General features: G+C 46.5%; 1 protein-coding gene across 1 annotated transcript in view; it reads right to left on the bottom strand.

Moving 5' to 3' along the window:
- The window catches only part of LOC136384492 (guanylate cyclase 2G-like), a 49,388-nt gene that overhangs the window by 18,678 nt on the left and 13,073 nt on the right, over positions 1–17,637 (bottom strand). The window contains exons 6-12 of the mRNA XM_066354723.1: positions 14,032–14,167; positions 12,790–12,899; positions 12,018–12,181; positions 9,781–9,918; positions 7,545–7,628; positions 6,719–6,823; positions 6,126–6,197 (exon numbers count right to left, since the gene is read on the bottom strand). Of these exons, the coding sequence (XP_066210820.1) occupies positions 6,126–6,197; positions 6,719–6,823; positions 7,545–7,628; positions 9,781–9,918; positions 12,018–12,181; positions 12,790–12,899; positions 14,032–14,167 (809 nt within the window). The remainder of the gene's footprint in view (positions 1–6,125; positions 6,198–6,718; positions 6,824–7,544; positions 7,629–9,780; positions 9,919–12,017; positions 12,182–12,789; positions 12,900–14,031; positions 14,168–17,637) is intronic.

The raw sequence follows: 17,637 nt of genomic DNA, 5'->3' as shown, positions 1-17,637 counted from the left end.
CTATTGGAAACAAGGTTAGAGAGGCAGATGTATTTCTCTGTTATTTCCAAGGGCAGATCCGGAAGGGGGAAGGGCTAACTGCATTGCAGATGCCAACCTTAATAGTTTGGGGCAGAGAGGGACCCATTGTTTGTCCTCTTGGTTTTTCTTTCCTTACTTTTTCTTTACAAGCTTCATGAGAAAGCATTTCAGTAATATTCATCAGGCATTGCCATTGCCTTGGGCTTAAAATACTGACATAAATACATTCTGTGTCACAAATCTCTGAATCATTGACTTTCAGAATACTTTGGAAGCTGGCAGGAAACTGACAGTCTCACTCTGTCACAGGAACAGGGCTGTGGGAAGGGCTATGGTAGCGTAGACTTACCTGGATCAGCCTGGGCGGCCTCACACCTGCCTCAGCAGAGAGGCTTCTGAGCAAAAGCAAAACTGACAATGCCTCATTCTCGAGGCTGTTACCAATTCTGGGTTTTCTCTTATCTTTTAAGTTTCAAGTGTTAACCTTATACCAGGTAGCGACCTAAGTCCCTCACTTGAACTAGCTCGTGTAACCCCTAGTGACCTTCGGGGGTAGGAGGTATTATCATCAACCTCATTTTACAGACACGAATAGGGAGAAATGAACCTGGCCCAGGTCACACAGCCGGCCAGAGGCAGAGCTGGGTTGGGAATTCGCAGTGTGATTTCCAATCCAGCCTCTTGACCTCCTACTCCTTTGCTAATAAAAGAACCTTTGAGGGGCAGAGAGTGAGAAGTGATTATTTAGCTAAGAGGTTCCATGGACATCCATACTGTAATATGGGTTCACAAAGAACAAAGAAGGAACCATAAATCTTTCTTTGAGACTTACTTTGCACTATGCATTGAAGTACAGTGGTACCTTGAGATACGAACAGACCAACATACGAATTTTTTATGATACAAGCTGCAACTCGGTCCGTATTTTTGTTCGAGATCCGAGCGAAATTCTGAGATACGAGTCGTGATTTGGGAAGCTGCCACTAGTTGGAGCATTGGTGCACTGGTCCAGTATCGGCAGTTTGATATATGAGTTGACTTATGAGCTCAGTTACAGAACGAATTAAATTCATATCTCAAGGTACCACTGTATTGGGAACAAGGTACCTTATATATATTGTCACATTTAGCCTTTCCTGAGCCAGTTAGTATTTTCCTTCTCTGTTTCACAACAAGGAGACTCAGGGGTATTTGTTTTTGTGTTTGTTTTAATTTATTGATTTTATAGGTGGGGGTGGAGCGAGAAGCATCAAGTCACAGTTGCTTTGCTTTAGTTGTTCATTGATGGCTTGTTGTATGTGCCCTGACTGGGCAAGCCCAGGGTTTCAAACTGGCGACCTCAGCATTCTAGGTCGACACTCAATTTACTGCACCATCACAGGCCAGGCATACTCAGGGTTTTAAACTGCTCCCAAGGATTGGGGACAGAGCTGGGATAGAAGTCCAGGCTAGGTTGCCTTCGAAGCCCAGCTGCTTCTAAACCACTAGATGTTACTGTTGCCAGTGCCCTGAGTGATTGTAGAGGAAAAGGAGGGTGGTCAAAGCACACATACATCTCCTAACCTCCTGATACAACAGCAGCCAGCTTCAAATGAATCTCAAGCCCAGCTGAGAAGGCAGTGACGTCATCCAAGGGCATGGCTGAGGAGGCACCGGCCCTTCAATGTCCCAGTAAGGAGGAACGTGTGGAGAGCTCCTGAATGGACCATTGCCCCTGGAGACCTCTTGGGCACCAACTCAGTGACTCACCACTTCCTCCAGCAATGACGACAGGCTGAGTCACAGTTCCACTTTAGCAAGAGCCTAAGCCAATAGTGCATTGGAAAGACAGGCTAATACAGAAAACAATGAAGAAACTTGCAGGACAGTAAATACATCACCCTTGCCCGGCCCCCCCCAAATTCAGGAAGTCATATTCCTTTAGCAAAGTGACTTGCTTGCTTTTTGAGATAATAAAGTTGAATCACACTTTGGAAAATACAACCAACAGACTCACCTAAACCTCGAGGGGCCTGGCTCGGGCTGCCTCTGGGATTTCTCCAGGGAGGCTCCTGCTGGCCGCCTCAGGGCTTGAAATCTGGGGAGACCTGTGTCCACTCCAGAGTCCTCTCTGATCTCTCAGAGACCTCTCCACGATCGGGGCTGCCTCTGACACATGACCGTCCCTTGCCTTGCTAGCACCAGACCCACCTCAGGTATAAGGCACCTTACATTCTGGTCACCACTGGCCCCCCCGACATATTATTTATTTATTTATTTATTTTAGATTTTTTTTTTAAAAATTTATTCATTTTAGAGAGAGGGGACAGAGAGAGAGAGAGAGAGAGAGAGAGAGAGAGAGAGAGAGAAGGGGGGAGGAGCAGAAAGCAGCAACTCCCATATGTTGATCAGGGAAGCCTGGGGTTTCGAACCAGCAACCTCAGCATTCCAGGTTGATGCTTTACCCACTGCGCTACTGCAGGTCAGGCTCCCCTGACATATTAGGAGAGCTCATTCCATCAGGGCATAAACCACTTGTCTGAGGATGCTCAGAATCCCATGTCTGTAGTCCTTTCCAGGAGATAGCGTGTATCTCTTTGTGGTGGTGGTCCCTTTTCTATCTTGATAGAAATGCAGGGGTATATATGCATTGTCAGGGAACAAAGAGAACGATGAGAAGTGTGCGATTCGTGTGCCAGATTGTATGCATTTTGGCAATTCTATCACTCGCCTGTCGGCCAGGTACCTTTATGCCCCTGTTAGAGAGTTGGGGGAGGCCCGCAGGGCTCCTATCTCTGGGTCCCTGGTACTTGGCAGGGAGAGAACACAGCGCGTCTCAGCTACGGAGACAGACTGGCTGCAGGCCCAATCCGCCCCTCTGCAGCTGGGCAGATTACTTCACCTCACTAAGCCTCATTTTTATCCGTCGTGAAATAGAGTAAATATTTATATTAATATTGGAGTTGATGAATTAATAATAAAGCTTATTGTGAACTGCACCCATCCACTTGAAAGATAATACAAATCACACATATAATTTTAACTTTGTCATTAACAGGTGAAATGATGTTTAATAATAGTTTATTTAAACCAATGTATATTTTAAGACCTTACCATTTTAACATGCAGTCAACATAAAAATATTAGTTGGGTTTTTTTGGGTTTTTTTTTTAGCTAAGTCTTTGAAAGCTAGCATAAACTTTACACTAATAGCACACCTCAGTTTGGACAAGTCATGTTGCCAGTGTTCTAGTCACGTGTGGCTGGTGGCTACTATTTTTGGATGATGCAGACTTGTCCCATAGGAGTGTTCAAGGAATGAAATAAATGTTTATTTAGTACTAGTAATGGAGTTACCAGTCTAAGAGTAATACTACCGCTCCTACTAATACTGACAATTAATCTTGACTAAATACCTTCAACGGGTTAGGCTTATTCTAACCATTTCATATATCTTAGTTCTCATAACAACCCTATGAGGTAGGGACTCCTGTTATCTTTATTTTATTCACAGGGAAACTGAAGCTCAGGGTAGTTAAGGCCACCTGGTCAGTAAGTAGCAGAAGAGAGTTCAAACTCCCAAGACAACTTCTGTGCCAACTGCCCTTCATCCTCTTACTCTATTGAGACTTCTCTTCCTCAGACAGGAAGTCCCAACTCAACTCAGGCAGAGTACTACACGCTCCCAAGCTCCTTCCCAGACTGGCCCCACTGCTAAACCCCTTGGAGACAGGACAGTGGCCCTTACTCCTCTGTGCCCTCCATACTCAGAATCAGGTTTGGCCAAAATCAGGTGCTCTATATACTCTTGTTACTTTTACAAAGTCTTGGCACCACGGAATCTCTCTGACACCTGGTGTAGGGCAGGTTCTGCTCAAATAGACATCAGTAGAGGACTTGTTTTCATGATTGGCATCTGGTGGCCAGAAGTACAATCTGACCCACAGAGCTTGGCCCAGTGCCCAAGTTCATGTCAAAGTCACCCATGGCCAAGCTCTAAGAGGCTGCAGTACTTTTCGTCCCCTTTCAAGGAACGCTGGCAGAGTAATTGGCCATGAAGGGCCTAAATGTGCCTTGACCTAGCTCACTGTGACTTCCTTACGCGGTCCCATCAGAGGCACACTGCGTTTCAAGAGAAAGCATTCCTTCCAAAGCAAGGTGCCAAGCTGTCCTTCCAGCATACAGTAGGGGAGTAAGGGATAGACTCAGTGACCTAGAGTAGCCGATGCCACCTGGGAGACTGTCCCCTTTAATTGTCATTCTCACCCGCCCCAGCATTTGTCCAGAGAAACTTTTGGCTTAATGCTTCTGGAAAGCCAGAGGCCCACACCGAAGAGGCCAAACCTATTTGGCATTCCTACCTGGGTGAGAATTCACTAGCTCTCTCTTCACATCCAATAGAAGTGATGTCAGCTATTTTGAATGGGGCAGGAGAGAGCTCACCGGGAGTCTGGAGTACTTCCCGGGGTTTGCTGGGTAGGGGAGGGAAATGTGGGTGGAGGGAAAAAGAGAGGAGCCAGGGTAAAGGCGCCATGTTGTGTTCTCCTATTTCATAACTGTACCACCGCCACTTAAATCATTTTATATGTACATTTCCTGACGGGCTTGTTTGTTTTTTTCCCCTCTAGCTAGATTTTAAGCCATTTAAAGTTAGAAATAAGTCCTTGTCTTCCTACAAAAGTGCCCAGGGTATGATAAATCATTAACAGATGCTCAATAAAGCTCAAAAAAAAAAAATGACAGTGCTGGCCTAGGTTGTCCATAGAGACCCAACCCCAAGGAGGTTTCTGTTTGTCTAACCTGTTTCTCACTAAGAAACTCAAAGTCTCACAGGGCTGCTAACACTCAGCTCCTTAGAAACAAAGAGCAATTAAATCCTTGGGAAAGAAAAGCCTTTAAATGTCAACAGGCCGTTCTCATCCACGGAGGCTGAGGTCTAGCTACTTAATGAGTCATTGGCCCTAAACTCTAGAAGGGTAGAGCTTATGTTTCACCTTTGCAGCCCTCGCGACACTCAGGTTGGGTCTTGCCCACAGGTGGCTATGGGTTGGTGGGTGGACTGTTGGTTGATAGATGATGAGCGGCCCTGCTGGTTGTCAGGCTGAGGGGCTTGCTTCCTCACCAGAAGCCAATCCCAGGTCATGGGCTTGACCCCCTCTTCTAACAACAGAGATGCAGTGAGTGTAGACAGAACAGCTGTATTCTAGCCCAGGTTGAGGAGACCAGCCTCAGGTCCACACTGACATGCCCCACCTGACTTCTCTCCCATCTGTGAAATAGGGATAATAATAGATATCTACCTTATAGTCTGTTGTAAAAATTAAGTAAATTAATATATACAGAGTACGAGAAAGAATTGGGGCCAAAGGAAGCACTAAATATGTCTTAGATATTATTATTATTACCCTCTTTTTATAGCCACCGCAGTTCTCTTTGTCCAAAGTAAAATTCTGCCTGCAGATCTGGCCTGACCTGTGGTGGCGTAGTGGATAGAGCGTTGACCTGGAACGTTTAGGTTGCCGGTTCAAAACCCTGGGCTTGCCTGGTCAAGACACATATGGGAGTTGATGCTTCCTGCTCCTCCCCCCTTTTCTCTCTCTCTCTCTCTCTCTCTCTCTCTCTCTCTCTCTCTCTCTCCTCTCCAAGATGAATAAAGTCTTTTAAAAATTCACAGTTCTGCACCCTGTGTAACAGCTTTGTGCTTACTGCAGCACTGATGCCCATTTTGTGGGAAAGGAATCGGGGACTAGGGAAACGAAAGGAATATTAGGAATCCCTTCTCCTGTTTTACGGTCTAGTAATGAGTAGATTTTTCTTTTGCATAAAAAGTTCTATCCTAAAATGTAACTACCCTGCTCTTTCCTGATTGAGCAAACCTAGCATCCCTTCCAACTTCAGTATAAAATACTTTTCTCTCTTGAGATGTACTCAAGATCAGGGAGAGAGAAAAGAATGAAAAATCTGATTGAAGTGGTAGATTTCAGAAGTGGGATCACCTTGCTTGAAGAGGAGATCTGACAAGGACCAGAATTTTCGGGAAAATACAGTTTGCTTTAATCCAAGATGCAGAACAATGCAAAAACACTATGATATTTGCTCTTTAAATAAGTTTATGTTATACTCACATTGACTATGTCGTACACAAATGAGAACTTGAATATCCAATCCATTTTATTACCTGCATTTCTCAGAACATCCTGAAAAATACGATTATTTAAAATATCACCAGTGATTCAACCTGAAGCACCGTGAGCTTCCTAATGTTAAATGGCTTTGGTTCTAATCCATTGGATGGCTTTGACTAGAACTAATACAACCTGAAACAGAGGTGACAGTTTTCCTGGAAAATATCATAACCGGATTCAATATTGAGAAAGTTACGCAGCCATGAGTTTTACAAACACTTCCTTGTTCCTGACATAAAGCGGATGGTCATATACTATAGGTAGGCTGGGCCCAGGAATGAAATCCAGGACTAGCAGTGACAGCTAGGGAGACAAAACCAAGCTCACATGCTTCCCATCCAGAACAAAGGAAACCAGACACGCTGGCAACGCCACTGCTAATTTGATCCCTGCAGGCAGCCCAGCAAGATAATTCAGGTCTTGCAATTAGACCAAGGAGGAACTGTTCTTGGACGCAGGGGCAAAAGCATTAATAAGGTTCCTCATTAGCTGCTGCTAATCAAACCTAAGGTAAGATTTGCTCTTTTACTTACCTTAAGACTTCCTTTCTTGCAATACTGAGTGATAATGCAGATGTTGGGTGCTTCTGTACAAACGCCAAAGAAGGGAACAATGTTTTCATGCCTTAATTCATACACCTGGAAATAATCATAGTAATAATAGTTTATGAGCCAAGTATGTCTTCTGTGCTAGGGATTATGCTATATGCTTTACATACTGTCAGTTAATTCTCACGCAGACCCTGGGAGGTAAGAACTATAGCTGCTCCCATTTTACAGATGAGGAAACTGATGCTCACAAGGTAAAGTAACGTGTCAAAGGTCATACCACTTGTCAGTGGCAGAGATGGGAAGCAAATCCAGCCATGCTGCCTCCGGATATGAGCAAGAGGGATGATCAAAGTCTAACCTTAGCCAGGCGCATTAACTAAAATCACAACCGAGCAAACAGAAATAGATCCAGCCCTGCTTCCTGGTGTTTACAGCTGTCAGTGCCTGGTGTGTGGGCCACAGCAGATAACACATTCGGAGCAAGGAGTCAGACCCCATGGACACGGCTTCCTCTAAGGGCCAGATTCAAGGGAGGGGAGCAGTCATCACAGGTACAAAATATGAAGATGTTGAATTAAGGCCAGGAAGAATGAAGGGAAATGAGCACGGCTAGGAGGGACCCCGCGCCGCGGGGGCTGACGTCCGGGCTGTTGGGTGGGTGGGTGGGGGGTGGGCCAAGCTAAGGAAAGCTGCTTTCCGCCCATGCGCGGTGGACTGGGGCCACTCCCACCCCAGAGGGGAACAGAGAACAGGTGACGAGGGCCAGAGAACAGTGCCACTGTGTCTCCTCCTGGGGCGGGGACCTCACCAGCCGGATTTCCTGCAGCACAGATGGCTTCCTGATCCAGGCTTCTGCTTGGTCACCAACATAGCAGATGGCCACATGGTTTCCCTGGAACCAGAGACAAAGGGGAATGTTCTTAACCCAAGGTGATCCAGAAAAGGCTCTACTCAGAAAGAGCTAGGAAGGGGAGCAGGAAGACTGGCGAGAAACCAGTCTATGAAAAGGATCATCAAGCTCCTCATTACCTGAATCAGCCCCAGGGAGGCACTGAGCTAGCTGCACAACACATAGGAGCTCACTCAACAGGCAGCACAGTCCCACAAGTCCAGCAAAGTCCCAGACAAGACCCCTGAGGTCAGGTAACTTGTTCAAGGTCATACGTTTGTAGGTAGCACAGCCAGAATTGGAACATCCGACTCCAACACTACATTTTCTCTATTACACAACAATGTCCCATTATCATTCAGAGGAATAGTGAGTTGAGGTTATAAGAGTAAGTCTGGAGTCAGGTACCTGGTTCAAAGACCATTTCTACCATTTACTACCTATGTAACCTGGAGCAAGGGATTTAACCTCTCCAAGCCTCCATTTCCTCATCTGTACAATGGAGATTAAAAATAATACCTATCTCATAGGGTTGTTGTGAGGACTAAATTTAAACATGTGAACACTGTTATGTTAACTCAATGTCTGGCACATATCAAGTTCTCAGTAAATAGCATATCTTATTGTTATTAACTACTGAGTCTGCATTTATAGTCACATAATCAATCACCATAAAATATACCATATCCTGGAAAGATCTGGGTAGAGAAAGAGACAGAATCTGGACACATGAGGAGGTTAGCCTCAGTATGAATTAAATGTCAGCCACAGATCTGCCACTTTTACCATGGGACTAATTGCAAAGAACTCAGTACTGTGACAGGAGTTCCGAGGAGGAAGGGATCCTTGTGGGGAGAAGGAAAAGCTCCCTGGAAGCGGTGATGCTTAAGCTGAACCTTGAAGGATAAGAAAGTTCCAGATGGGGTGGGGGAGGAGCAGCAGGCATAGCATTGTCTGAGGGTGAAACATACATGACATATCAGAAAGACCAATCGGAGGAGTATAGGATGTTGGCCAAGAAGAAAATTAAAAAGGGTTCTGAAAATAGGTTGGGGCTGGGCAGTAGAGAGCCTTGAGCCCCTTGTTAAAGGGTTTGGAAACCTTCATACCGTCAATAGACATGGGGAACCCAGCGATGGTGTTTGAGGAAGAAGGAGGAAAACATTTTAGGAAGATTAACCAATAATAACATGCTGCAGAGTGTTGGCTTCCATCTCTAAATGGCTAGCAGACCGTAATGCACAGATTTATATGAACGGAGGTTTAATGGGTGATAATATCCAAGGAGGTCTTTTTGTAGTTTGCAAACTCAAGCAAACATTGAGAAAAACAGGTTCCATTGCCCAAGGAATGATTTCGTTCCAATCTTTGCTAAACCCAATTTAAGCAAGGAATAAGCCCTCTCCTTGCTTGGAGCTTCCTGCCCTTACTCTCTGGGGACTTCCATTTCGAAGAGTAAATATAGATATTTTTTTCTTTATAAAAGTTTCCCCCAGGGGACTTGACCTTCTGAAGGAATGCTAAGCACAGACAGTCATAATGATCAGGCCTAGGATGGGAGGGTGAGGGGGCAGACAGGAATTAAACTGCAGGTTTCGGCAGCTTCCTGATTATACTGTGGATGAATTAATACCCACGACTGATTCATCAGAGCTCAAATTCCAAAAATGAAGTAATCCATGCTCCAGGACTATACTGTCCAATATGATAGCCACTACCCCCATGATGCCAATTAAATGAAAATTACACAAAATTTAAAATGGAGCTCCCCAGTCACATTAACGTTGAACAGTCCCATGATGGTAAGTGGCTACCATACTGGACTGAGCAGATCTGGAATATTACCGTATTCATAGGAAGCTCTATTTGACAAAGATGAGTCTAATACAGAAGCCAGCACAGGAATCACCTGGGAGTTTGACAGGGAAAATGCAGACTCTCAGGCCCCAGCCCAGACCTGCTGAACCGGAGTCTGCCCTCTAACAAGAGCCTCTGATGATTCATGGGCACATTATAGTTGAGGAACAGGAATCTGGAGTCAGAAGTCCACCCGGCATTTACCTGGAGAATGCCCTCCTATTCAGAATGCCCTGCCTGACCTGCAGAGAACGAGACACACATACACTTCATGCGATCACCTTGTTCTCAGAGGTACCTGGTAAAGCCCTACTGGGGCATAGAAGAGCTCTTTCCCCTGCTGGCTCTTGACAAGGGAGCTGAAGTCCCCAGGAATCATCACACTAGACGTGGTGCTGCCGTTCCCTGTCGACACAGGAGTGCCTCTCTGGGACGTCTGCAAAACAGGACCCAGTCCAGTGCCCTCAGCAGCACAGGCCAGTAATGAGGAGGCTGTGCTCTTTGTCAACGAGGAAAAGGAGTGTCAAAGTCACACAGATAATGAGAGAATCAGGACTCAAACCCTGATCTCTCTGACCAGAAGTGTGAGTGCTTAACCGCTACACGCATCGCTCTTGCCCCGTACCACCATATATGGTGCCATGGCCAAGAGAGCGGGCTCTGGGGGCAGACTACCCAAATGCAAGTTCTGGCTCAGGACTTCGACCAGACGTGTGACCTGACGCGGAGTTATTTTCCCAAATACACATCTAACCATGTTATCTCTCTGCTTGATACACCTGGCAGCTCCCCAACACCTAGAGAATGTCTTTAAAGCTAAGGAACCTTGTTTTCCAAGGAAAGTCTTACTTGGAACACTAATGTAGAAACCAGGAAGGTCAAAGCTGCTTTGGCTGAAGAGGGAAGAGGAGGGCTCAGAATTCCTCCCACCACACCTGTACCCTTAATTTATTACTTATCCCATGACCAGACCAGTGAGCCTCAGAATCCCCAAGGACATCTGAAAACAACTCACTCGTAAACTTCAATCTCCTGGTCCGAGCATGTTGGGGCCTCCCTGGTCCTTCCAAGTCACTTTCTTTTCTTTTTTCTTTTGAAAAATCATAACTTATTGAATGAATAGTATATGTAAGAATACCAAGAAAAGGAAACTAATTCCACAAACTACAATTCTGAAAATGAAGCCAAGATAAGAGGAACAAAATATACATATCCTGAGAGGTATATTGGATTTCGACACATAATTCATTCCTTACCTTTACAATGAACTTAAATGTCTGTTAGAACAAAAGTATATTCCTTGGTCTAACTAGTGCTTTTTTTTTTTAAAGCAACAATATTAGATAGAACATTTTTTTTCTTTTCTTTTCTTTTTTACTTTGAAATATTTAAGAGCCACACATTTGTTCTGATAGATAGGTTTTGACTTAAGAGCAGCTCGACATAGCTTGTTATTCTCGTATTATCTTGAGTAGCATGTACCCCTGAGCAAGTTCTAGCTGAAATTGTAAAACTGTTGATCTTTGAAACAAAATTTATTTCAGTTTTAGGTTTTTAATAAATTGAGCTGAAAGTAAAATAGAACCTCTCGCTCTCCATCCCCTCCCCCCCGCCAGGAACAAAGAGCTCTTATTAAAGAATAGAAACTCAAGTCTACCTTGTCAGTCTAAAGAACATTTCTTACAAACATTTCTGGGGAGACAATAAAAGCGTCAGAATAATCAATACAGGCTTGCAAAGATTACAGGGTTTGATATCAATAACCAAAACAAAACAAGAAGGAAAAAAGGAAAAGACTCTTGAAAACTGTCAAGCTCGAATATGCATGAAAGACAGTCATGGCAGTACTTTTTTGAAATTATAAATGTTATATACTGATCAAATAATGTCATGCTTATTAAATGTGTTCCAAGCCGCCCAGCCCTGAGCACCCCACCCCTTGGCATACTCTGTGTTACTTCTCTCCTACTCACCACTAGCAAACTCACTCTTCCCAAATGCCACCTCTTCCATGAAGCCTTCACAATGCTGAGACATTTAATTCCTCCCTCTGCAGGGCTCTGTCTCATCGTATAGACACCTTTTGGAGCACCTGCTTCCCACGGATGGCATCTCCTTTGCACAGCATCCCATGCCTTGAGCTACATTTGGCCTACAGTAGATGGGCAACACGTGTGTGTTGAGCGCATGACCCTTCCTGTCTCAGTCATGAGGAGATTAAAGGGTTTAGTGTGGTTTTGAAAATAACTACAGGCTCTCCAGCAACCAGCTTTAATAGTTGAGCTCACACCCACTGGGCAACAGAGCTGAAGGGGCCATTAGAGACCATCTGATCATTTTCAGTACCTAGGAGACCCAGACATGATGTTCCCAGAGATATTCAGCAGGGAAATGGTAGGCTCAGAACCAGAATTTGGGGCCCGAGACTCTCGGCAAAGTGCTCACTTTATAAATGAGTCAGCCTCTGCTCTCCCAAGCTCCTGGGTGAGGGCCCTTCCACAAATCACCAGAAGTTAGCAGAAGTGGGCATCTTACCTTGTTCTGGGGCAGAATGGTGATGTCATCATAATTGATCCGCCACCAAATGTCTCTGTTTTGCCTCTGCAGTTTTCCCTTCTGCACCCTTAAAATCAGACATATGATGGCAGTTCCCAAGACGGTAATCAGGAAGGTCACAGTGAGAATCACAGGGGTCCCACCTGGAGGGCACAGACATATCATACTCAAGCCTGCCTAAGAGCAGACAGGGAAACATCCCTGCCCCAGCCTGGCCCTGACAGGCACATGCCTCAGAGGCCACCAGGCAGGGGTCCAAGTTAGAACACTCCGAGTTCCCTCAGACTTGTCTCCTCCGGGAACCGTGTTTCTGACCCCCTCTCCGGTTCCCATGGCAACTGCACTCACTTCCCCCTCTGTGTGGAAACTTTCGTGGTAGAGGAATAAAAGCGATCATTTCTAATATCACCACCATATTTTATTGAACATTTAGAGTTTAGTGGTCTCCTTAGAGTTGTTTCTCATCTGATTCCAGGGCTGGGCCCCTAACCGTTAGGTGACACTCCCCTGTCTAGATTTTTTTTCTACCTCCTTGGAGTGAAATTTCTGGTGATATTTTGGGTGGTTACAACTAGAGAGTACCACTAGCATCTAAGGTGGAGGCAGGGATGCTGCTGAGCAACTTACAATGCATAGGACAGTCCCTCCCACCCCAACTGACCCCACCCCAAATGTCAATAGTGCCCTTGCTGTTGAAAAGCCCTGCTGCGGAGAATCCCTTCCTGCTCTCCTCTCTACGCCCCACGCTGACCTGTAAAAGCGAGCCCACTTTCACAGAGCTCGTTGTGAAATCCACAGCTAGGTCTGTCCGCAGGAAGGAAGCCATGGGCCCAAGTGATAGTGGAGAAATTCCTCGTCGGCCTTTAAAAAAAAAAAAGAAAGAAAATTAAAGATCAGTGAGTGCTCATTTAATTCATTCTATTTGTCTCTACCTCAGGAATAGCAAGGGCAAATGAAACACACATGTCATTTGCAAAAAAAGTAGACCCTGGTTTCTTGATTCAAATGTCCGCTGACCCATCCAATTTTCCCACCTCCCCTAGACTCTTCAAATCCAGCCTTCGGGTAATCTAATTCATGGAAAAACAACATCTTTTTGCAGGGTAGAATAGCTGACTCGATCTTTTGATTTAAAACACGTCACTTCTGATTTAAAAGATGGTTTGCCAATTGCCCGGTGTTGCTGGGCCTTTCCCCGTGTTTGATACAGACACGGCTTGTTACAGAGTGCCTCAACATTTCAGACAAAACGTCTCCCCCTGCGTGGAGAAGGCCTGTGTCCACCATCCTAAAGACCTAGTCTGCCATGGTTATTTTATTTCCTTGGCCAACCCATTTTGATACATTAAAATTCCATAAGAGTAGGAGAGGAAAAAAGTGTCAAATCAAATCTGGACTGGGGGTGGTGATGGTGGAGGCAAGGAGAAATTAAATTAAGCTTTAAGGTTTGTTTTTTTGTTTTTTGTTGTTTTATAGTTTTCTTATTGATTTTTGGCTGCAAGACTAAAAACAGACTTTTTCCAGGGCTTCCTGAATACTGGAAACCCAGAACGGCACACAGGTCCTGGTGTCCACAGGGCTCTCTGTTTTGGAGTCAGGCCACCTGGAGGAGTCTGTTTCTCAGACTATGCTCCCAGCCCTCTAGGGGGCGCTGTCCTCCACCACCACCACCACCCTGCCCGGGGCCAGGGCCTCTCTCTGAAACCAAGGGCCCGTGTGACTTGCCCTGCTGGAGCCTGGGCCCCGGTGGCTGTGCAGCTAGAGGGTGTTGTGTTCTAAACTCAAGTGACTAAGCCAATTCCACAATCAGGGGCCAGATCACCTTAAAGGCCCAAAGTCAATTCTGTAAGTTCAGAAAGCACCAGACAAGGTATGGTGAATTCTAGAAGCTGAGATCCCAAACTGGTCCTCCAGCAAGACCCCCAGTCCTCCCTCTGCTCCCAGGTCTCTTCCTGTTGCATGATCAAAACTCGAAGAAATGTTCCACCAGCACCTGATGGCTTTCTGAGAGCTGTCGTAGTGGAGGACAGGAAGAACGAGGGACCCGTTTCTGGACCTCCGTAGAGCGTAGACCGAGTAATCCATACGCCTTTCTCCCCGTGAGTCCACAAACACCGGCCCGGTGATCCCTGGAAAGAGAGAAGACTGCATGTGGTAAGGAGGGCAGAGAGGAACTCGAGCGGCGGACCCACACCAGCAAAACCCTCTTCCCAGCGGCCACTGAGAGCCAGCGTGAGATCTTTGCCATTTCAGGGAATTTGAGGAGAGGGTCAGGGAAGAGAGTGAAGAAAAGAAAAGTTCAGAGGTGGTACCCCGTTGAGACTCAAAGGGCCACCTTGGGCCAGCCGACGTGTTTTGTTAGGCCTACGCTAAGGAGGCCCATCCAGCTTTTTAAAAAATAGTTTCCAACTAAAACCCGAGATTTATGCTTCCATACAGTAATCAGATGTGACAAAAAGAGGCCAAATGGCATGGAGGCAGTGGGCTGGGATCGGGGACAGCGGTCTCCTCCGGGCACCACCATCCTCTCACCCCAGTCCCAGGCCCTCGCGCCCAAGTCTGCGCTCTCCGTCTCTCCAGTCCTCCTGGTTTGGGTCTGTGCTCAGGAGCTGGCCAGGCACTCGGAGCCAGTCCGGGTGGTCTTTGCTCTACTTAGGAAATGGCCAACCCCATGCACAAAAGACACATCCAAGACCTGAGGTCCTGGAGAGGTGAGGCAACTCTTCCACACCCTGAACTAGAACCAGTGGTCTGACTCAGGACTTACTGCTCATTTATTCTCACTGGGCACAGGACACAAAGTTACCATCTATTATACATGTATTATGTCCCCAGCACTGTGGGTGGTGGTGATTTCACAGGCCCAGTGGACCCCTGCCGAAGAGGTGTCATCGTTCACTCCTAACAAGCAGGGTTAGGAAGCAAGACCCCTAGATTCCAGAGACAGGAAGGGGCAGGCCGATTGGGCCCCAAGTGCTGTGTTCTTCCCAGCACCCTGCTGCAGTGTGGAGCACACTCACACTGGCTGGAGCGTTTAATGTGGGGGAGGAGCCCAGCTCTCTCCAAAGTTTACACAGGGAGGGGCTGGGGCCAATGCCACGACCAGGACCCCTGCTCTCTGTGTAGTTGTTCACCACAGGAAGAGGGGGTGGGGCCTGTGTCTTCATTTGGCCTCCTCAAGTGGGGGCCTCTACCAGGTTGGTGTAATGGCCCTTGGCACTGGCTAGTTCTGCGGCTGTGGTCCTGGACACCATGGCAGAAATGAACACAAGACACGGAGACAAATATCCTGACTCTGTCCAGGGCCAGTCCTGCAGCTCATGATAGAACAGAAGCTAGAATCTATGAAAGAAGCCAAGGTACCTCAGAGCCCCCAAATGAGATGCCTTGAGTTTTCTTAAAGGGATTCATTGCCCTTCATAAGCACCCCTAATCAGGAATTTCTAAAAATGGCAAGAAAGAGGAAATAAATTGTTCTGGCAGAGAAGATTAAACTGAGGGCAGGAAGACAGACTCCCCTCACCTTTTTTTTTTTTTTTTTTTAAGCAAATGCTTCAGGGTATAGAAGCAGAGAGGGGAGGGAAGCAGGTTAAAATTTCCACTTGGAAAGGTATTGATGGGGTAGAGGTGACCTGAGTCTATGAAAACCCCTAAGAGCAGGCCTTGGTTGTCTTCTTTCAGTTTTATGGCAAGATTTAGGTCATAATTTATTAAGTGACTAATAAGCCAAAGAAAAGATAAATAGCCCCTATTTAATGAGAAACCACTATGTGCAAAGTCCTTGATATATTTTAATTCCTCCTCAGTTTTACACAACAGGGAAGAACATGGTCCCTGGAGAAAGGCAGGCCTTATTCTGAGTTCTGGCTCCACCATGTAGTAAAGTCGTGACCTTGGACAAGTACATAACCTTCTACCCTGGGTTTACTCACATGTGTACCACAATGCAGATAATAATAGTACTATTACTTCATGGATTGTGTGAGGATTGAGTGGGTAGTGTGCAGAGGCTCTTGGCACCCGGCTTGCTTTACGGTAAGCCTTCATTCAATAGGGAGATCCAAGATGGCAGCAGAGTGGGTGAATGCTACACTCACCTCCTGCCAGGAGCAAACTGTAATTACAACTAAAATATAGAGCAATGAACATGGATAACCAACTGAAGACTAAATGAAGAGAAGTCTTATTACAAGGGAGTTACAGAATTAGCCACATTGAGACTGGTAGTAAGGAGAGAGAGACACTAAAATGGCTCTCCCCACTCCCACGGGTAGCAGCTGAGATTCTGGAGGGATATCTCAGCTGCAAAGGTTCCCCCTAAGAAGAGTGGGATCTCAACCCCCAGCTGGACACCCCAGCCCAGAGCATCAGAGGTGGGAAGAGGCTCCCATATAACATCTGGCTATGAAAATTGGCATGGGTTCTGTCCACCAGGGAGAGACACGAGTCTGCTAGAGACGAAGGTGCCCTCTTAAAGGGTCAATGCACAAAATTTTATATATTTTCTGTTATTCACCCTGGGCTCTGGCAGAGCGGGCAAATCACACGAGCAGAAACTGGGGTGTGTGGCTCTGGGGATAAAGCTGAAGGATACAATGGCAGAAATGAACACAAGAAACAGAGACAGCTGCCAGGATACCTGTGCTGAGTCTCTCCCACACTACAGACGCCATCTATCTCGGGTGGAGCCCTCCTCTCCATGTGGCATTGGCCTGAGGAATGCAGTAGGTCCATCCCCTGGACCACCTGAAGCTGCACCCTGCTAAGCTTGCACCCTGCTAAGGAGTCCGTTTCTTGGGCTGCAGTGGATAGGCTGGGGGGTATCAGTGACTGAGTCGTGTGTCTTTAGTATGGAGGCCATCCCCCCACTTTCCCATGAATATGACTGGTGCTCCCCCTCACAGGAGATCTGCTAGCCCTATTCTCCTGGCTCCCAGTGGCCCCACCCTCCCTACTTCTAGTGGCTTTGCCCTGCCAAGGTCTGGGCAGAATCCAGACAGACAGAGTTGTATAGCTCAGGGTGGGGGACCACTTTTCCTAGATTACTCCAAGCCAGACCGATACCTCCCCTTCACGGGAGATCCATTAGCTCCACCCTCTCAATCAAGGGGGGTCTACACCCTGCTGTAATTAGGTTCCTGGCAGAATCTTGGATGGACTGAGTTGTGTGGCTCTAGAACAGTGGCCATTTTTCCCTCACATGCCCCAATAGTGCAGACCCAAATCCTGGACTGTTTGGGGCCTGATAAACTCTGTTGGCATCACTTTAATGACTCCCTGAGACTCCACCTACCACAAACATGTGTGAGCACCCAGTGAGAGGTAGCTAGACTTGGCATACCCTGGGACATTTGCTGAGTGGCCTCACAGTCAGTCCTGGTGCTGAGTTTGAAACTGTATAAGTCTGGTAAATACCACTTGCTTCTACCTGGTGACTCACTGAGAACCTACCTCGTGCAACTCGAGGACCACCAGAGGCTTCTTCCGTCACTGAGCCTAACAGGAAGCAGACAGGCTGAGGCGGGTGAAGGCGTATCTGGGGATGCGTTGGTACTTTGAATGACCTGCCCCCCAGGCCTGGTGCTAATAAAAGCTGGCT

This window comes from Saccopteryx leptura, chromosome 13, assembly GCF_036850995.1.
Source record: "Saccopteryx leptura isolate mSacLep1 chromosome 13, mSacLep1_pri_phased_curated, whole genome shotgun sequence".
Classification (NCBI taxonomy): Eukaryota; Metazoa; Chordata; class Mammalia; order Chiroptera; family Emballonuridae; genus Saccopteryx; species Saccopteryx leptura.
The sequence above is the reverse complement of the archived record's forward strand: the minus strand, read 5'-3'. Positions and strand labels throughout refer to the sequence as shown.